Genomic DNA, 14208 nt, shown 5'->3' on the forward strand with positions numbered 1-14208 from the left:
TCATAACGGTCTCCAGCCATATGACTCTTGGGTAATAAAAATAACCATCAATATATAATAAGGTACAACAGAGCTAGGCAGCAGGGGAAAAGACTGTCTGTGCTCAATGCCTTGTGTCTCTTTGCAGAAGCTACTGTCGGATGAGAGATTTGTCTCCATGGAAACAGACTCTGATGAGAAGCAGTTGCTTAATCAGATCCTGAATGCTGTCAGAGTGACTCCTTCCCTCAATGAAGACCTCCAGGTAGAAGTGATGAAGGTTAGTATGACGCTGCTGTGGGACTTGCGTCACTGGAGCAGAGACAAGCTCTGACCCGAGGAGTGACACCGGATCTTGTGAAAGACTTTGTTTGCTATCTGTAGCTTAGCTCATCTTCCTGTTGGTATCCCATTATCAAGTCTGCTTATTCGATCTCTTTGAAACAGGATGGTCTTGACTTGAGCTGTTGGTGCATTCTAATGTAAATGACAACTGCATGGAAGGAAATAAATTCAGTAAATAGATGCATAAATTTGGCCCAATAGGAACAGCAGGAATTTGTCTAGCAATTTTTCATCACCTTTTAATAAAATTATGCTAGTTGATAAAGTGACCTGTCTTAGGAACATATCTCATCCTGGCCAGGAATTCTGCCTGCTCTGGTTTAGAAACCATACAAAATGTTCTTTACCTAACTACTCCCTCCCACCTCTCCAAAACAGACAAACAAACAAACAAGCAAAAAACAAAAGCCAAAATATCCAAACGTTCTATTCTGGTAAACATTAAACTACTCAGACAAAACCATAGAAGTTTAATGCATATTCTTAATGGTTTAATCTGTAATTCTCTTCCTCTTCCTCACTTTCACTGTATACACAGAAATGCAATTGTTGATATGCTGCCTGAGGTCTGCCAGGCAATTCACTCAGGTGTTCCACTCCACGCTTACCCTAGCCTGGGCAAGTGCTTTCAACTTTCTGAACCTCAGTCTCCATCCCTAAATTTGGGGGACCAAACTAGGTATAATCTCCAAGGCCTGTTCCAGTTTGAAAATTTGATGACTTTGTGGAAAACTGAGAGCTAGGGTATTAAGAAGATGTGACATGCATGGTCTCCCATTAGCCACAAATGGACCACTATAGAGTCCACTTCTAGATGCAATTGTTTATTTTTTCTACCAAAGCACTGACCTCATGGGTGGAACTATAACCAGGTATTAATGGTAGTTTCTGTGGCAACTTGTCTAGCACATTCCCTTCAACTATTAGGCTTTCAGCATGTGCCTGGGTGGTGGTTATATTTATGGAAGAAATGAATCAGAGATTTAGATACGAAAGAGACCTTGCCATTCTAAAATCTCTTCTCCACATCTAGAATTTATTTTGGAGCTCTTGTATTAAAGATTAAAATGATGAAGTACTACTTCATCTAGAAGATGGGAAAAGGCAGAATGTTAAATGATCGTGTCAACACCACCACCTGCTTCTCTGACCCCATCCTTGACTTCTAATTCCAACCCAGTGGTGCCTTCTGCTAACTTTGCCAAGGACAAGAAATAACACATGTTAACTCTCCTGGAAGTAATGGCTGTCACATCATGGCTAACTTTCTAATGTCAACATAATGGTTTCTAGAAACTGTAGTTAAACTCTGGATCCTAATGTGTCAACTATATGTAGCTAGGAAAGGCAAGTAAGCAGATCTTCTGAAAGAGGGGAAGCAATAATATGAATGAGTATTCTTAGGAAACAAGGCTTTTAAGCAAAATGTTAACTATGAATAATGAGGGTCTTAGTTTCCCTACTGTTGTTTTTTACTTTTTTTCCTAAAACCCTGGTACTGGCAAAGCAAAGCATTTCAGTTTGCAAGAAACCCAAGTTTAACCTTTTTAATTTATTGATTATTTTCATTTCTAGGTTTCTCTTTGGGGAAAATCAAGGAATAGTCACCTTTTGTTTAGCAGCAAGAGATAGAGAAATTCCATTTACATTAATTGTAGACAATATACATCACTTGGAACTCTATCTACCAAGACATACCCAGGAACTATATGAACACAATTAAAAAGCTAATAAGTTCATGGAACTAAAATTGTTTTGAGTTTTCTGTGATTTTAATATTTATTGATATCTTTAGTTTTGCTTTAACAAATAGATCTTGGGGTTAGTGTAACATCTGTCATGTCTTTGAGTGACCCTGTTATGCTTTGCTATTCAGAGTTAAAATCTGACCCATCCTTAACTGCACAGACACATTGGAATCACAGATATTTAGAAGGGTGATCTTATTTAGAGTGATCTTATAGATCACTCAGTCCAGTCTCTTATTTTGTCTTTCTCTACTTCCTTCTTCCTCCCTTTTCTCCTTTTTCTCTCCTCATTCCCCCTTTTCCAAGAGATAGTTCAATCAATAAGTATTTATGAAGTATTTACTCTGTGCTAGGCACTGTGCTAAGCCTTAGGGAAAGAAAACAGCCTCTCTCCTCAATGTACAAGATACCCATATAGTAGACAGAAGGTAGTCTTACAGAAGAACTAGCACCTGAGAGAATTGGAGAGACTTCATGGGAAAGGTATCACTTAAACTAAGTCTGGAAGAAGCCCTGGATTCTAAGAGGTAGAGGGGAGGAGAGGAAGTATTTGAATCACAAGAGACAGACAGTGGAAAGGCTAAATAATGGAACATTATGTGGAAGAAGCAGCCAGCAGGCCAGGAGGGAAACGTCTTCTCATATGTTTTTTGGTGCAGTGCTTGTTCTTTGCAACTTTGCAACATTCCCTTTTGACTGTGTTGTGGTGGTGGTTCTTTCATTGACATGTTTGTAGTTATTGTGTCTATCAAAGTATCAGACCTGCAGCTTATAACACTCCTAAGTATACCTGAATCAGATTAAAATGTAATTGGGAAATATTTAACAAAACAAAAGTACAATAAAACATAGGGTTACTATGGTTTTCTAAGTCAACACATGGCCCACAGGAATCCTTATATATGGTTTAATGGCCCCTCTTTCTATTGAAATTTGATACCACTGTTTTCTCGGCTCTGATACTTCGCTCTGCATCAGTTCACGTAAATCTTTCAATGCCTCTCTGTATTCATCTTATTCATTGTTTCTTATAGCACAGTAATGTTCTATTACATTCACATAATCCAATTTGTTTAGACATTCCCCAATTGATGGGCATCTACTTTGTTTCTAATTCTTGCCTACTACAAAAGTACTGTTATAGACATTTTGGTGTATAAAGGGGAAAATTTAGCTTTTCTTAATGAATCTAGTTAACACACAAAAAGGGAAACTCTAACCTCAAATCATGATCTCTCCCCTCAAATGCACCAAAACATTGATAGTTCTTTTTAGTAGGCTTTCTTTTTGTTTAACTGGGTTTGGAAAGGCTACCTTTGATGATTGAAAGGGAAGAGAAATGAGGATTAAATTGTACAGTTTGAGCAAATAACATTGCAGAACCATAAAATCCAAAAGGGATACTTCTGAAATGAGCCAGTACAACATGGGGATGCTTAATCCTCTAGGTGAAATGTCAATGTAGTAATTATAATAGTTTTTTTTTTATAGTGTAGATATCCAGTTTGTGCAAAAAGCTGTTCTGTGTCCCATGTAATCCTTGTAAACAACTAACAGCATTGCTGACAGCAGAGTTTAGGACTTTGGTTTTTGTCTGATGGATAGCCTTTCATGGGGTTGTTATCTGATACAAATGACTAAGGCTAGATCAGAGACTGGAAGCAATTAGGAATGCTAATCTAGTTCGTTGTTAATTTATGATGGGGATAAAAACATCCAAAAAGGAGACTACAGGCTACTTGTCCTTGACCATTAGGCATGGGACAATATAGGGCATTTAATAAATCCTTGATTAATTCACTAAGTTAATGGTCTTTTTCACCTGGCAGTGATATTGAATCACTTTTGCCATGAGCTAGGTTTAAACATAAAGGGAAAAAGTTGGTTGAAAGCAGTACTATTACTAGGCGTGTAATTAAGTTGCAAAATTGCAATATAGGCAAAAATGGAGGAGAAAACCTTCAACTGCCTTTTTCTTTTCCCCAACTCCAGACTACTAATTGCAAGGAAAATAACCTATTTGGGGTGGGGGTGGGGGTGGTACAGTGAACAGAGTAACATGTTTTTTCCTTGCATCAAAGTGAACATATCATTAACATCTTTTTAAATCTGAGGTCTAATTTGTGGACATTCAAAGGACTGATAGAAATCTGTCATACTGAGAACATATCTATCTATCTATCTATATAGTTTATACTTACATTTTAGACTTATATTTTACATTTTCAATATTTAATTTTATTAAATTGTTTTATAATTTTTATTTTTATGTATTTATATTATAATATATTATGTAATACAGTATATTTCTATATATCATTTATTGTGTATTTTATTACATTATTAAATTTTATTTAATTTAAATATTTTATTTATATTTGTACATTGGATAGATGGGCAGCTAGGATGGAATGCTGGGCCTGGAGTCAGGAAGACCTGAGTTTAAATATGGTCTCAGACACTTACTAGCTGTATGACCCTGGACAAGTCACTTAACCCTGTTTGCCTCAGTTTCCTCATCTGTAAAATGAACTGAAGAAGAAAATGGCAAACCATTCTGTATCTCTGCCAAGAAAACCCCAAATGGGGTCATGAAGAGTCAAACATGACTGAAATGACTAATAGCAATTGGGTAGATAGCAATACTATAGGATAGTTTGAAACAGAATCCCAAATCCAACTCCTGGGTTCAAACCTGGGTTTTGAACCTCAACAACCATCCCTTATTCTCCTTCACCCATACAACCAACTAGTTGCCATGTCTTGTTCCCTCCACCTGTATAGCATGTCTTGCTCTCTCCACTCACATGGTCACTAGTCTTCATTCAGACCCTTGTCACTGTTTGCCTTCAACATTGTAATAACACCCTAATTGGTTTCCCTGCCCCAAATCTCTTCCCCATGTAATCCATGTCAACTCCTCCAATAAACTCTATGGACTCCCTGTTGTCACTAGGATGAAACAGAAACTCTGTCTGACATTGAAATCTTTTCATAATCTGTCTCCAGCCAACCTTTCTGTCCTCACTATACTCGACTCCCCTTCCCACACTCAACAGTCCAGCTGAACTGGTCTTCTTCTTGTTCTCTGTTCACTTCCTGATTTCTGTGGCTTTCTTAATTCCAGTCTCAGTTAAAATCTCTCCTTCTACTGGAAACCTTTCCCAATCCATCCTGATTTTAAGGCCTTCGTTCTACTGATTATTTCCAATTTTTCCAATATGTAACTTGTCTGTAGACATCTGTTTGCATGTTGTCTCTTCCATTAGATTGTAAACTTCTCAAGGGACTATCTCAAGGGACAGGGACTATCTTTTACGTTTTGTAGTATCCCTGGCTCATCTGGCACATGGTAGGTGCTTAATAAATGCTTACTGACTATTAACAATCTTCCTTTTGCTCTTTGCACTGGCTTTTCCCTATGCTTAAAAATTCATTCTATTTTCACTTCTGCCTTGTAGAATTCTGTGTTTCCTTCAGTATTTAGCTCAAATGTCACATTTGCACCTTTTGGATGGATCAAGAAAGGTAAAAGGTGGTGCTTCAGATGCATCTTGAAAGAAAAGGGGTTCTATGAGACATTGGTAAGGAGAAAGTGCATGTCAAGGAGAGGGATGGGGACAGAGGTGGAGTGAGTTTTGTGAATGAGGAACAGAGAGAAGGTCAATTGATCTGGATGATGTGATGGAATGGGAGAAGTGAAGTAATGTAATATACTTATGTATATTTTCTTCTCAGACAGAATGTAAACTCCTTAAGACAGATAGAGTTACATTTTTTCTCTTGGCGTTACCAGCACTAGCACAGTACCTGGCATTTAGAGGCAGCTAGGTAACTCAATGCATAGAGCATTCACTGGGCCTGGTACCAGGAAGACCTGAGTTGAAATCTGGCCTTAGGCACTTAGTAGCTAGTGACCCTGGGCAAGTCACTTAATCTCCCAGTTTTCTCAACTATAAAGTGATGGTGATAACAGCACCTACTTCACAGGATTGTTGTGATAATCAAATGAGATACTATTTATAAATTCCAATCCCTGGAACATAATAGTCACTTAATGAGACAGATAGTAGGCAAAATGGATAGAGCTCCAGGTTAGGGTCTCCAGAAGGACTCCTCTTCCTGAGTTCAAATCTGGCCTCAGATAATTACTAGCAACGTGGCCCTGGATAAGTCACTTAACCCTGTTTGTCTCAATTTCCTCATCTGTAAAATGAGTTGGAGAAGGAAATGGCAAACCACTCCAGTATCTTTGCCAAGAAAACCCCAAATGGGATCATGAAAAGTCAAACACAAACCAAACAAAAACAATGAATGCTTGTCCTCTTTCTCCCTCAGTTCTCATATAGTAGCTGCATAAACATGTTTGTTGATTGATTGATTACTAAGATTTAAAGTATAAGATACTGCAAGCACAGAAAGAGAACTGAGAAGAAACAATCAGTCAGGCTGAGATAAGGGGCCAACAACACCTTGTTGGTCTTAGCATAATGTTCCTTCAATGTTCACAAAAGCTGATTCTTATCCCTGGAGATCTCATGGTGTGTTGGTTCCTGAAAGGCTTGCCAACATTCTCGTTGGTGAAAGCTTCCTTGACATGAACCTTCTAGCTCTTGTTCTTTACACAGATAGGTCTTGATGATCTTGTCTATTTGTGCACATATATGAGCTGTGACAATAGTCTAGTAAGCCAAAACAGTTAACAGGCATGTGACTGTTTTTTTCCACATCTAATATTTACTTGGCTGTTGAAGGCATTTCTCTATTGAAGTCCTTTTCCAGTGTCTCATAATAGTGTAGAGGTGACCCTGAATTCTTGAATCCTACAGAATACAGCCTACCAAGCTAGAAAGGATTTGAGTAGGGGACTGATGCCATATATATATATATATATATATATATATATATATATGTATGCGTGTATGTATGTATGTATGTATGTATGTATGTATATATATATATATCCTTTGCCCAAGGACCAGCTGGATGGTTGGATTTGAACTGATGACATATTTTGGCCACAGAAACTCATGAGTTGTTCTCTTGGGGGCAGGAAGAGGTTGTGAGTTGTACCAGTGATAGGGGTAACTATAAGAATGAAATCACAGATCTCTGAAGTTTCAAAATGCCATTCCCAGGCATAGCAGGTTGATTCTCCTAATTATGCCTTCTGTAGGCTGATATTAAAACTAGAGTTTTAAAAAATCATTAATTTGGATAAATGAAGGAGAAAGATCTGAATTTTGGATTATTTTGCATGTTTCTGAAATATAGTTTCATTCCTTTCAAATAAATAGAATAGTGAAAACTAGACTATTAAAATGATGCCAAGGAGAAGGTTCCCTATGATTCCCTTATAATGAGGAGATAAGAAGCATGTACAGTGAGTACAAAATCTTTGAAAATAATTATGTCATTTAGGGAGCTTAAATATTCCTTCATTTTCCAATTAAAAAGTGAAAGACGTCCACAGTATTCATGAGTGTGTTTTGGGGCCTGTGAGTATAGAGAAACACTTTAATACCTTTAGTAAGTGGAAGAGAAGGTCATGTGAGTCCAGGAAAAGTCATTGGAAGATGCCCTAATTTGCTTTCTCCCCGTCAGTAATCAGTCCACTTGAAGCTCTTTTTTCTCTTGGTCTCTACAGAAAGGGAATGGGAAAGAATCATGGGCTGGATTGGAAAAGTCTGGCTTAGCTGAAAGTAGAAGGGATTGAAGGAAACTAAGGGAGGTTTGCAGGTTTCCATTCTTTAACTGAAGCATATAGTCTAGTAGAAACTTATTAAATTTTAAGTTCCTATTCAACTATAACCTTGAATGCAAAGACTGTGTCTGATTTGTATTTATATCTCCAGATCTTAGCCTAGCTCTTTGCACATTTTTTGTTTGTGGTTTGTTTTTGTTTTTATAAATGGCAGTCTATCTTAGCCCATCTGGGTCAATATTATGTCTAACACTTTTTTCTTTGTCACATTGGACATCACCAAAGCCTAATGCAAAATTGCGATATAGGTAACAATTCTCTTTATCTCACTTGTATTTTTTACTCTTTCTATCACCTCCTATCTTAGTTCCTTGGTCCCTTAGGTACACTGTATTCTCATGTTGCCCCACATTGGACCACCTAGCTGCCCACATACCACCAGAACACGATGATGTACATTGAGAGAATAGTATGCATCAAAGGGGAATAAGTAAGTTAAAGTTATGAAGGGCCTTGAAAGTCAGGCAAAGAAGCTTTGATTTGATCATTGAAGGTTCTTAGGCAAGGGGTAATTCAAAGCCCTTCATAACCTAGCCTTTCTCTCACCTTTCCAGTCTTCTTCCATCTTACTCCCTCAACCATACTCTTTGATGCAGTAACACTTACTTCCTGGCTGTTCCACAAACCAGACACTCCATATCTCAGCTCCAGGCAATTTTATGGATGTTCTCTATGTCCAGAATGTTCTCCCTTCTTTGCTTTTACTACTGACCCCTTGGTCTCCTTTAAATCCCACTAAAATCCCACCTTCCATAGGAATCCTCCCTTAGCCCCTCTTCGATTCAGTGCTTTCCCTCTTTTATTTTCTATTTATCCTGTATATAGCTTGCTTTGTATACATTTATTTGCATGTCGCCTCCTCCATCAGACTTTCCTCTTTTTGTATCCCCAGCACTTAGTGTGTTACTTGACGCATAATAGACACTTAATAAGTACTTATTGGATGAATGATCTGATGAGCCCTTGGAGTTCTCTCATATGAAAGACCAAAATAATATTTCAAATTAATAGAATTCCTATTAGTAGAATCCTAATTAATTTGTCTGCACTGGTTTGGTACTGAAAGAATATAGCATTCTAGAAATTTTCGTTTCAAGTTGCCACTGCTTTTGTAACTCTTGCCAGGCTGTGGGACGAGTTATACCATTATATATTAATCCAGTTGAAATAGTTAAGGAGGAGGAAGAAGAGGGAGAGAGATCCCTACTAGAGAAGCAGCTAGGTGGTACCATGTTTAGAGCACTGGACCTGGAGTCTGAAAGGGCTGGGTTTAAATCTGATCTCAGGGACCTATGAGCTGCATAACCTTGAACAAATCATTTACCTTTTTCTGACTCAGTTCCTTCATCTGTAAAATAGGAATAATAATAGCAGCTACCTCCTAGAATTGTTGTGAGGATAAAGTGAGATTTGCAAATCTTAAAGGGCTGTTTTAGGGCTACTTGTTGTATCATTAGTGGAACTTAAGAAGAATTTGGAGCCTACTAAATTGGTTTAATGGTCCATAATACCCTTTTTTTCTTTTCCTATGGGGATAAAGTTTAAATTTAATTTTTTAAAAAGGTTAAAATAATCACCTTCTGTTTCATTGGCTCATTAAAACTAGTCTTCAGATACTATTAATTAATCACCTACAATCCAAACCCAGGAAAAAAATTCACAAATATGTTAATATGTTTAAATTAATAGTAGCATGTAATAATATAATTGAATCATGACATGGTGTGGTCTGATGGACAGAGGCTTGACCTTGTTAAAAGTTCTGCCTCTGACAAGGACTAGCTCTGTGATCATGGACAGGTCACTTAACTTCTCAGTCCTCTAGGAAGATATCTAAGACTTTATGTCACAGAGAAGGTTCCAAACTGAGTTTGGATCACATGAGCTCTGTATGCTGATAAAATCACAGGTGCAGTCCTAATCCCTGTGAGACTGACAGTAAACCATTCTCATATTTGGAATGGCTCTGGAGCTGCCTAGAAATGTTCTCTAAGAATCCTTTGTACTCTAACACGGTATAGTTACTGTTTTGCAGAATATATAAGTCCTCAATAAATGCGATTGATTGAATTAGAAATCTGATTGTCCCCCTAGTGCTTCTCTGGAGTTCTAATCAGCTTAATTTTTCTGAAATGAATTTTTTATGACTCTGGGGAATTCAGAGCCTTCTCGGAATTCAGAGTCATATCTTTAGAGCCGCCAGGGTGGATGGTGTGGAGTTTTTTGCATCCTCTAGAAAAACTAGATTCTAATTTCAGAGAATTCTGGGTGTTGATTAAAAGAGGCACAATGGGTATGAGCCTAATTTTAGTTCCTGGTTTGTGACACAGCTTTTGGCAGCTAGAGGTTTCATCTTTCGAACTGTGAGGGAGACAAATTTGATGTAAGTGATTCATTCAGAATCCTTGCACCACTGTTTTTCATGACCAGATTCATCACGCTGACTGGGAAAAGATTATTTGCTAATAAATTAACCAGCTGAAGACCAATCTTTGGCGAACACCATTGTCTAAGAAATGTGCCATTCTATTTAGATGGCTTACATTGTACACACAGTAAACCATTCAGAGTGGGAATGGTTTTCTCAGCTGGCCTGCCCTTTTTTGACCCACATAAACAGAGGGAGAAGATAGATTGCTGCGCTCTGTTCATACTCATTAAAGGTTTGTATGTGTCCCATTATTCCTGATACTACTTGTATGAACCAGAGCATAGAGAATCTTTTTATTATGAAAGAAGGGAGCCATTTTATTCATTCCCAAAGGCAGTAATTCATTTCAGGAACTGTAATAATAAGTGATAAAGTCAATATAGAGGCATGCAAATATTGTACTTCTGTTATGTGAAACAGTCATTGAGCTTGGCTGTAATGAGATTTTCTTTTTTCTATTTCCTTTCCTTCTAGAGTCCTTATTGCTGCATCATTTATATTATACAAAATAAGTTTTATTTTCATAGAAGAGGGAAGGGAATAAGCATTTATTAAGTGCCTACTGTGTGCTAGACACTGTGCTAAGTGTTTTACAAATATTATCTCATTTGAACCTCACAACAAACCTGACCCTATACACTGTTTTCTACATCTATATTTTACATCTATAGAATAGATCTATTGTACATCTATCTATTGACCCTATATGCTATTTCTACATCTATCTACATTCTGCATCTACATCTATTCCCCCAATTCAAACATTCATTACTTCTCACTGGACAAAAGCAATAGCTTCTATTTGCGTTCCCAGCTACCAGTTTCTCTCTACTTCAATCCATATGGCTTCCTATGGGAGCAATTTTCCTAATGGACAGCTGCAATCACACCATTCTCTTGATCAAAAACAATCATGTGGATCATTTTCAAATCTACTTCTCCAGCCCTAACCTCTCTCCTGACCTCCAATCTCACATCTCCAACTGCTTTTTAAAAGGTAACTGCCCTCTGAAAACGAATTTCATGTAGACATCTTAAGTTCAACATGTCTAAAATTTATCTTCCCCACACAAGTTTCCCCTCTTCTAAACTTTCCTATTAGTGTCAAGGTTGCCACCATCTTCCCAGTTACCCAAACTAGTAACTTAGGTGTCATCCTCAATTCCTCACTCTCTTACCACCCCCTCATATCCAATCTGTTGCCAAGTCCTGTTGATTTTACTGTTAAACTATCTTTTGTGTATGTCCCCTTCTGTCCTCTGACATTGCTGCCACTCTGGTGCAAGCCATTATCATCTCCCTCTTGGACATCACCTGTGATGTCATTAATCCTCTTCAAAAATGAAGGGAAAACAAAAACAACAAGATTCTAATAGCCTTTTGGTTGGATTCCCTACCTCAAGGTTCTCCTCATTAAAGTCCCTCCTCCATGAAGCTGTCAAATTGATCTTCCTAAACTCAAGACTGATCATCTCTTTCTTTTTTTCTTTCTTTCTTTCTTTTTTCTTTCTTTCTTCCTCTTTCTCTCTTTTCTTTCTTTCTTTCTTTCCTTCTTTCTTTCCTTCTTTCCTTCCTTCCTTCCTTCTTTCTTTCTTTCTTTCTTCCTTCCTTCCTTTCTTTCTCTTTCTTTCTTCCTTTCTTCCTTCCTTCCTTTCTTCCTTCCTTCCTTTCTTTCTTTCTTTCTTTCTTTCTTTCTTTCTCTCTTTCTCTCTTTCTTTCTTTCTTTCTTTCTTTCTTTCTTTCTTTCTTTCTTTCTGTCTCTCTCTCTCTCCTCTCTCTCTCTCTCTCTCTCTCTCTCTCTCTCTCTCTCTCTCTCTCTCTCACACACAAACACACACACACACGCACACAAAACACACTCTCAATAAACTACAATGACTCCTTATCACCACTAGGACCAAAACCAGAATTCTATTTGGCATTCAAAATCCTTTATAACTTGATTCCCTCCTGCCTTTTTAGTTTTCTTGTGCCTTACTCACCCTATTATACTGTATATACCCTATTACACCATATAGTTTCCTTGTTGTTTCTAACACAAGACAATTAATTCATCTCCAGACTCTATTTTCACTGTTGTCTCCCACACCTAGAATTCTCTTTTTCCTCATCTCCACCTTTTGGTTTCCCTGGCTTCTTTCAAGCCTCAGCTAAAATCCTATTTTCTACAAGTGTCCTTTGCTAATCCTCCTTAATGTTGGTGCCTTTCTGCTGTCATCTCTAATTTATCCTCTGTATAGCTAGTTTGTTCATAGTTGTTGCATGTTTTCCTCCTCATTAGACTACAGCCTCCTTGAAAGCATGAGCCATCATGTGCCTCTCTTTGTTTCTCCAGTGCTCAGATCAGTGCCTGGCACATATGTGTGTTTTGTTCTTCAGTCATGCCCAACTCTTCATGATCCCATATGGGTGTTTTTTTGGCAAAGATACTGGAATGGTTTGCCATTTTCTTCTCCAGTAGATTAAGACAAACAGAGCAAGGGTTACAGACCTAGTGAGTGTCCAAGATCAGATTCGAATTGAGTCCAGGCCCAGTACTCTATCTGCTGAGATAGCTAGCTACCTCACGATGCAGTAGGTATTTAATAAATATTTCTTGACTGAGTTTAATGGTTTTTAGTTGTCTACAGAAAAAGATATTCCATTTGTAGTCCTACTGCCTCTTCCCTCTAAATTCCTACCTCCAAAGCTATACCAAGTTCGACTTACCCTTTACAGAGTTGCATTTGCTCACAACCATAGCTCACAAGTTCCCATTCAATACATTCACTTTTACTAGTCAGCCAAAGGACACGTTGAATTTGAAGAAAAGAAATTTAGTGAAATATCATAGTAAGAAAAGTTGTAGTAGTTTTCCCCATAACCTAGGACAAGGTATCCAACAAATATGCCCATTCTTAGGGGGAAAATTTGACATACCTTAATGAATAGGTGTGGAGGAGCAGACATATAGAGAACATGCATAGTAGGAAACCTGCATGGAGGTGCAACATATACTCTTCATGCTCTTGGTCTGATGATGTTTTCTGATCATATCACTGGGTTGTCCCTCCTCGGTTTGTTTCCTTCCAGGCTCACATGCCAGAAACTTTCCTAGGTAATGATTTAATAGTTTCATGGTCACTGCTGGGCAGTCCTCTTCTGATCTCATAGCTGCTGCTGGGTGCTATTTTGTGAGTTTTGTTGTAAAAGGGTCTTTTTCCTGTCCTTGTGGGTATACTAAATAGAAAAAAAATCCTTGAGCTCCATAAAGAGTAAATAAATATAAAATGATCAGAAATTTCTAGCTCACTAATAGTTAAAGCACTGTGGTTTAGAAAAGCATTTGGTTTTCATTTTAAATTGTAAGCAGTCTTACAGCTCCTTAGCCAGAGCCAAGCTATGATCCACCGTAAGTGAGAGCCATCATACCCAGCTAAGGGTTAAATGCCAGGCCATGTAACCCTAGATTAAGGTAAACTCTGGCTTTTGAACTTAATTCAGCAATTAAGTTAAAATAAATTTAGGCTAGTTGGTATAATGGATAAAGTGCCTATTATTATTACTCTAGCTCTAAGTACTTTTCTATTCTTTAAGTACTATTCCAGTTATAAGTACTAAAGTACCTTAAAGTATTAACTATTATTATTATCAATGATAATGATGATGACAATGATGATGGTAGTTAGGACTTAAAGGTTTACAAAGTGATTTACTGGGAAAGGTCTCTGCTTGAGCTGAGTTCTAAAGGAAGCCAAGGATTCTTAGAAGTAGAAAGAAGGGAGAGCATTCCAAGAATTTGAGACAGCGAGTGAGAGATGAGAGAAATGGAATGTCATGTGTGAGGAACCACAAGTAGGCCAATAGAGTTGCAAAAGTTTTAGGGAAAGAAGGCTGAGAAAAGGTTAAGCTTGCCAATGAACTCATCATCGACCTATAGAAGAGAGTCCATAAGGGTCAAT

General features: G+C 37.8%; 1 protein-coding gene across 9 annotated transcripts in view; it reads left to right on the forward strand.

The window, feature by feature from the left end:
- Window positions 1-14208, forward strand: part of ARFGEF3 (ARFGEF family member 3) — a 220633-nt gene that overhangs the window by 70138 nt on the left and 136287 nt on the right. For all 9 annotated transcript variants that reach the window (XM_072643438.1, XM_072643432.1, XM_072643433.1 and 6 more), the window contains one exon: window positions 128-259. In XM_072643438.1, the coding sequence (XP_072499539.1) occupies window positions 128-259 (132 nt within the window). The remainder of the gene's footprint in view (window positions 1-127; window positions 260-14208) is intronic.

The sequence above is a fragment of the Notamacropus eugenii genome, chromosome 2 (genome assembly GCF_028372415.1).
Source record: "Notamacropus eugenii isolate mMacEug1 chromosome 2, mMacEug1.pri_v2, whole genome shotgun sequence".
Classification (NCBI taxonomy): Eukaryota; Metazoa; Chordata; class Mammalia; order Diprotodontia; family Macropodidae; genus Notamacropus; species Notamacropus eugenii.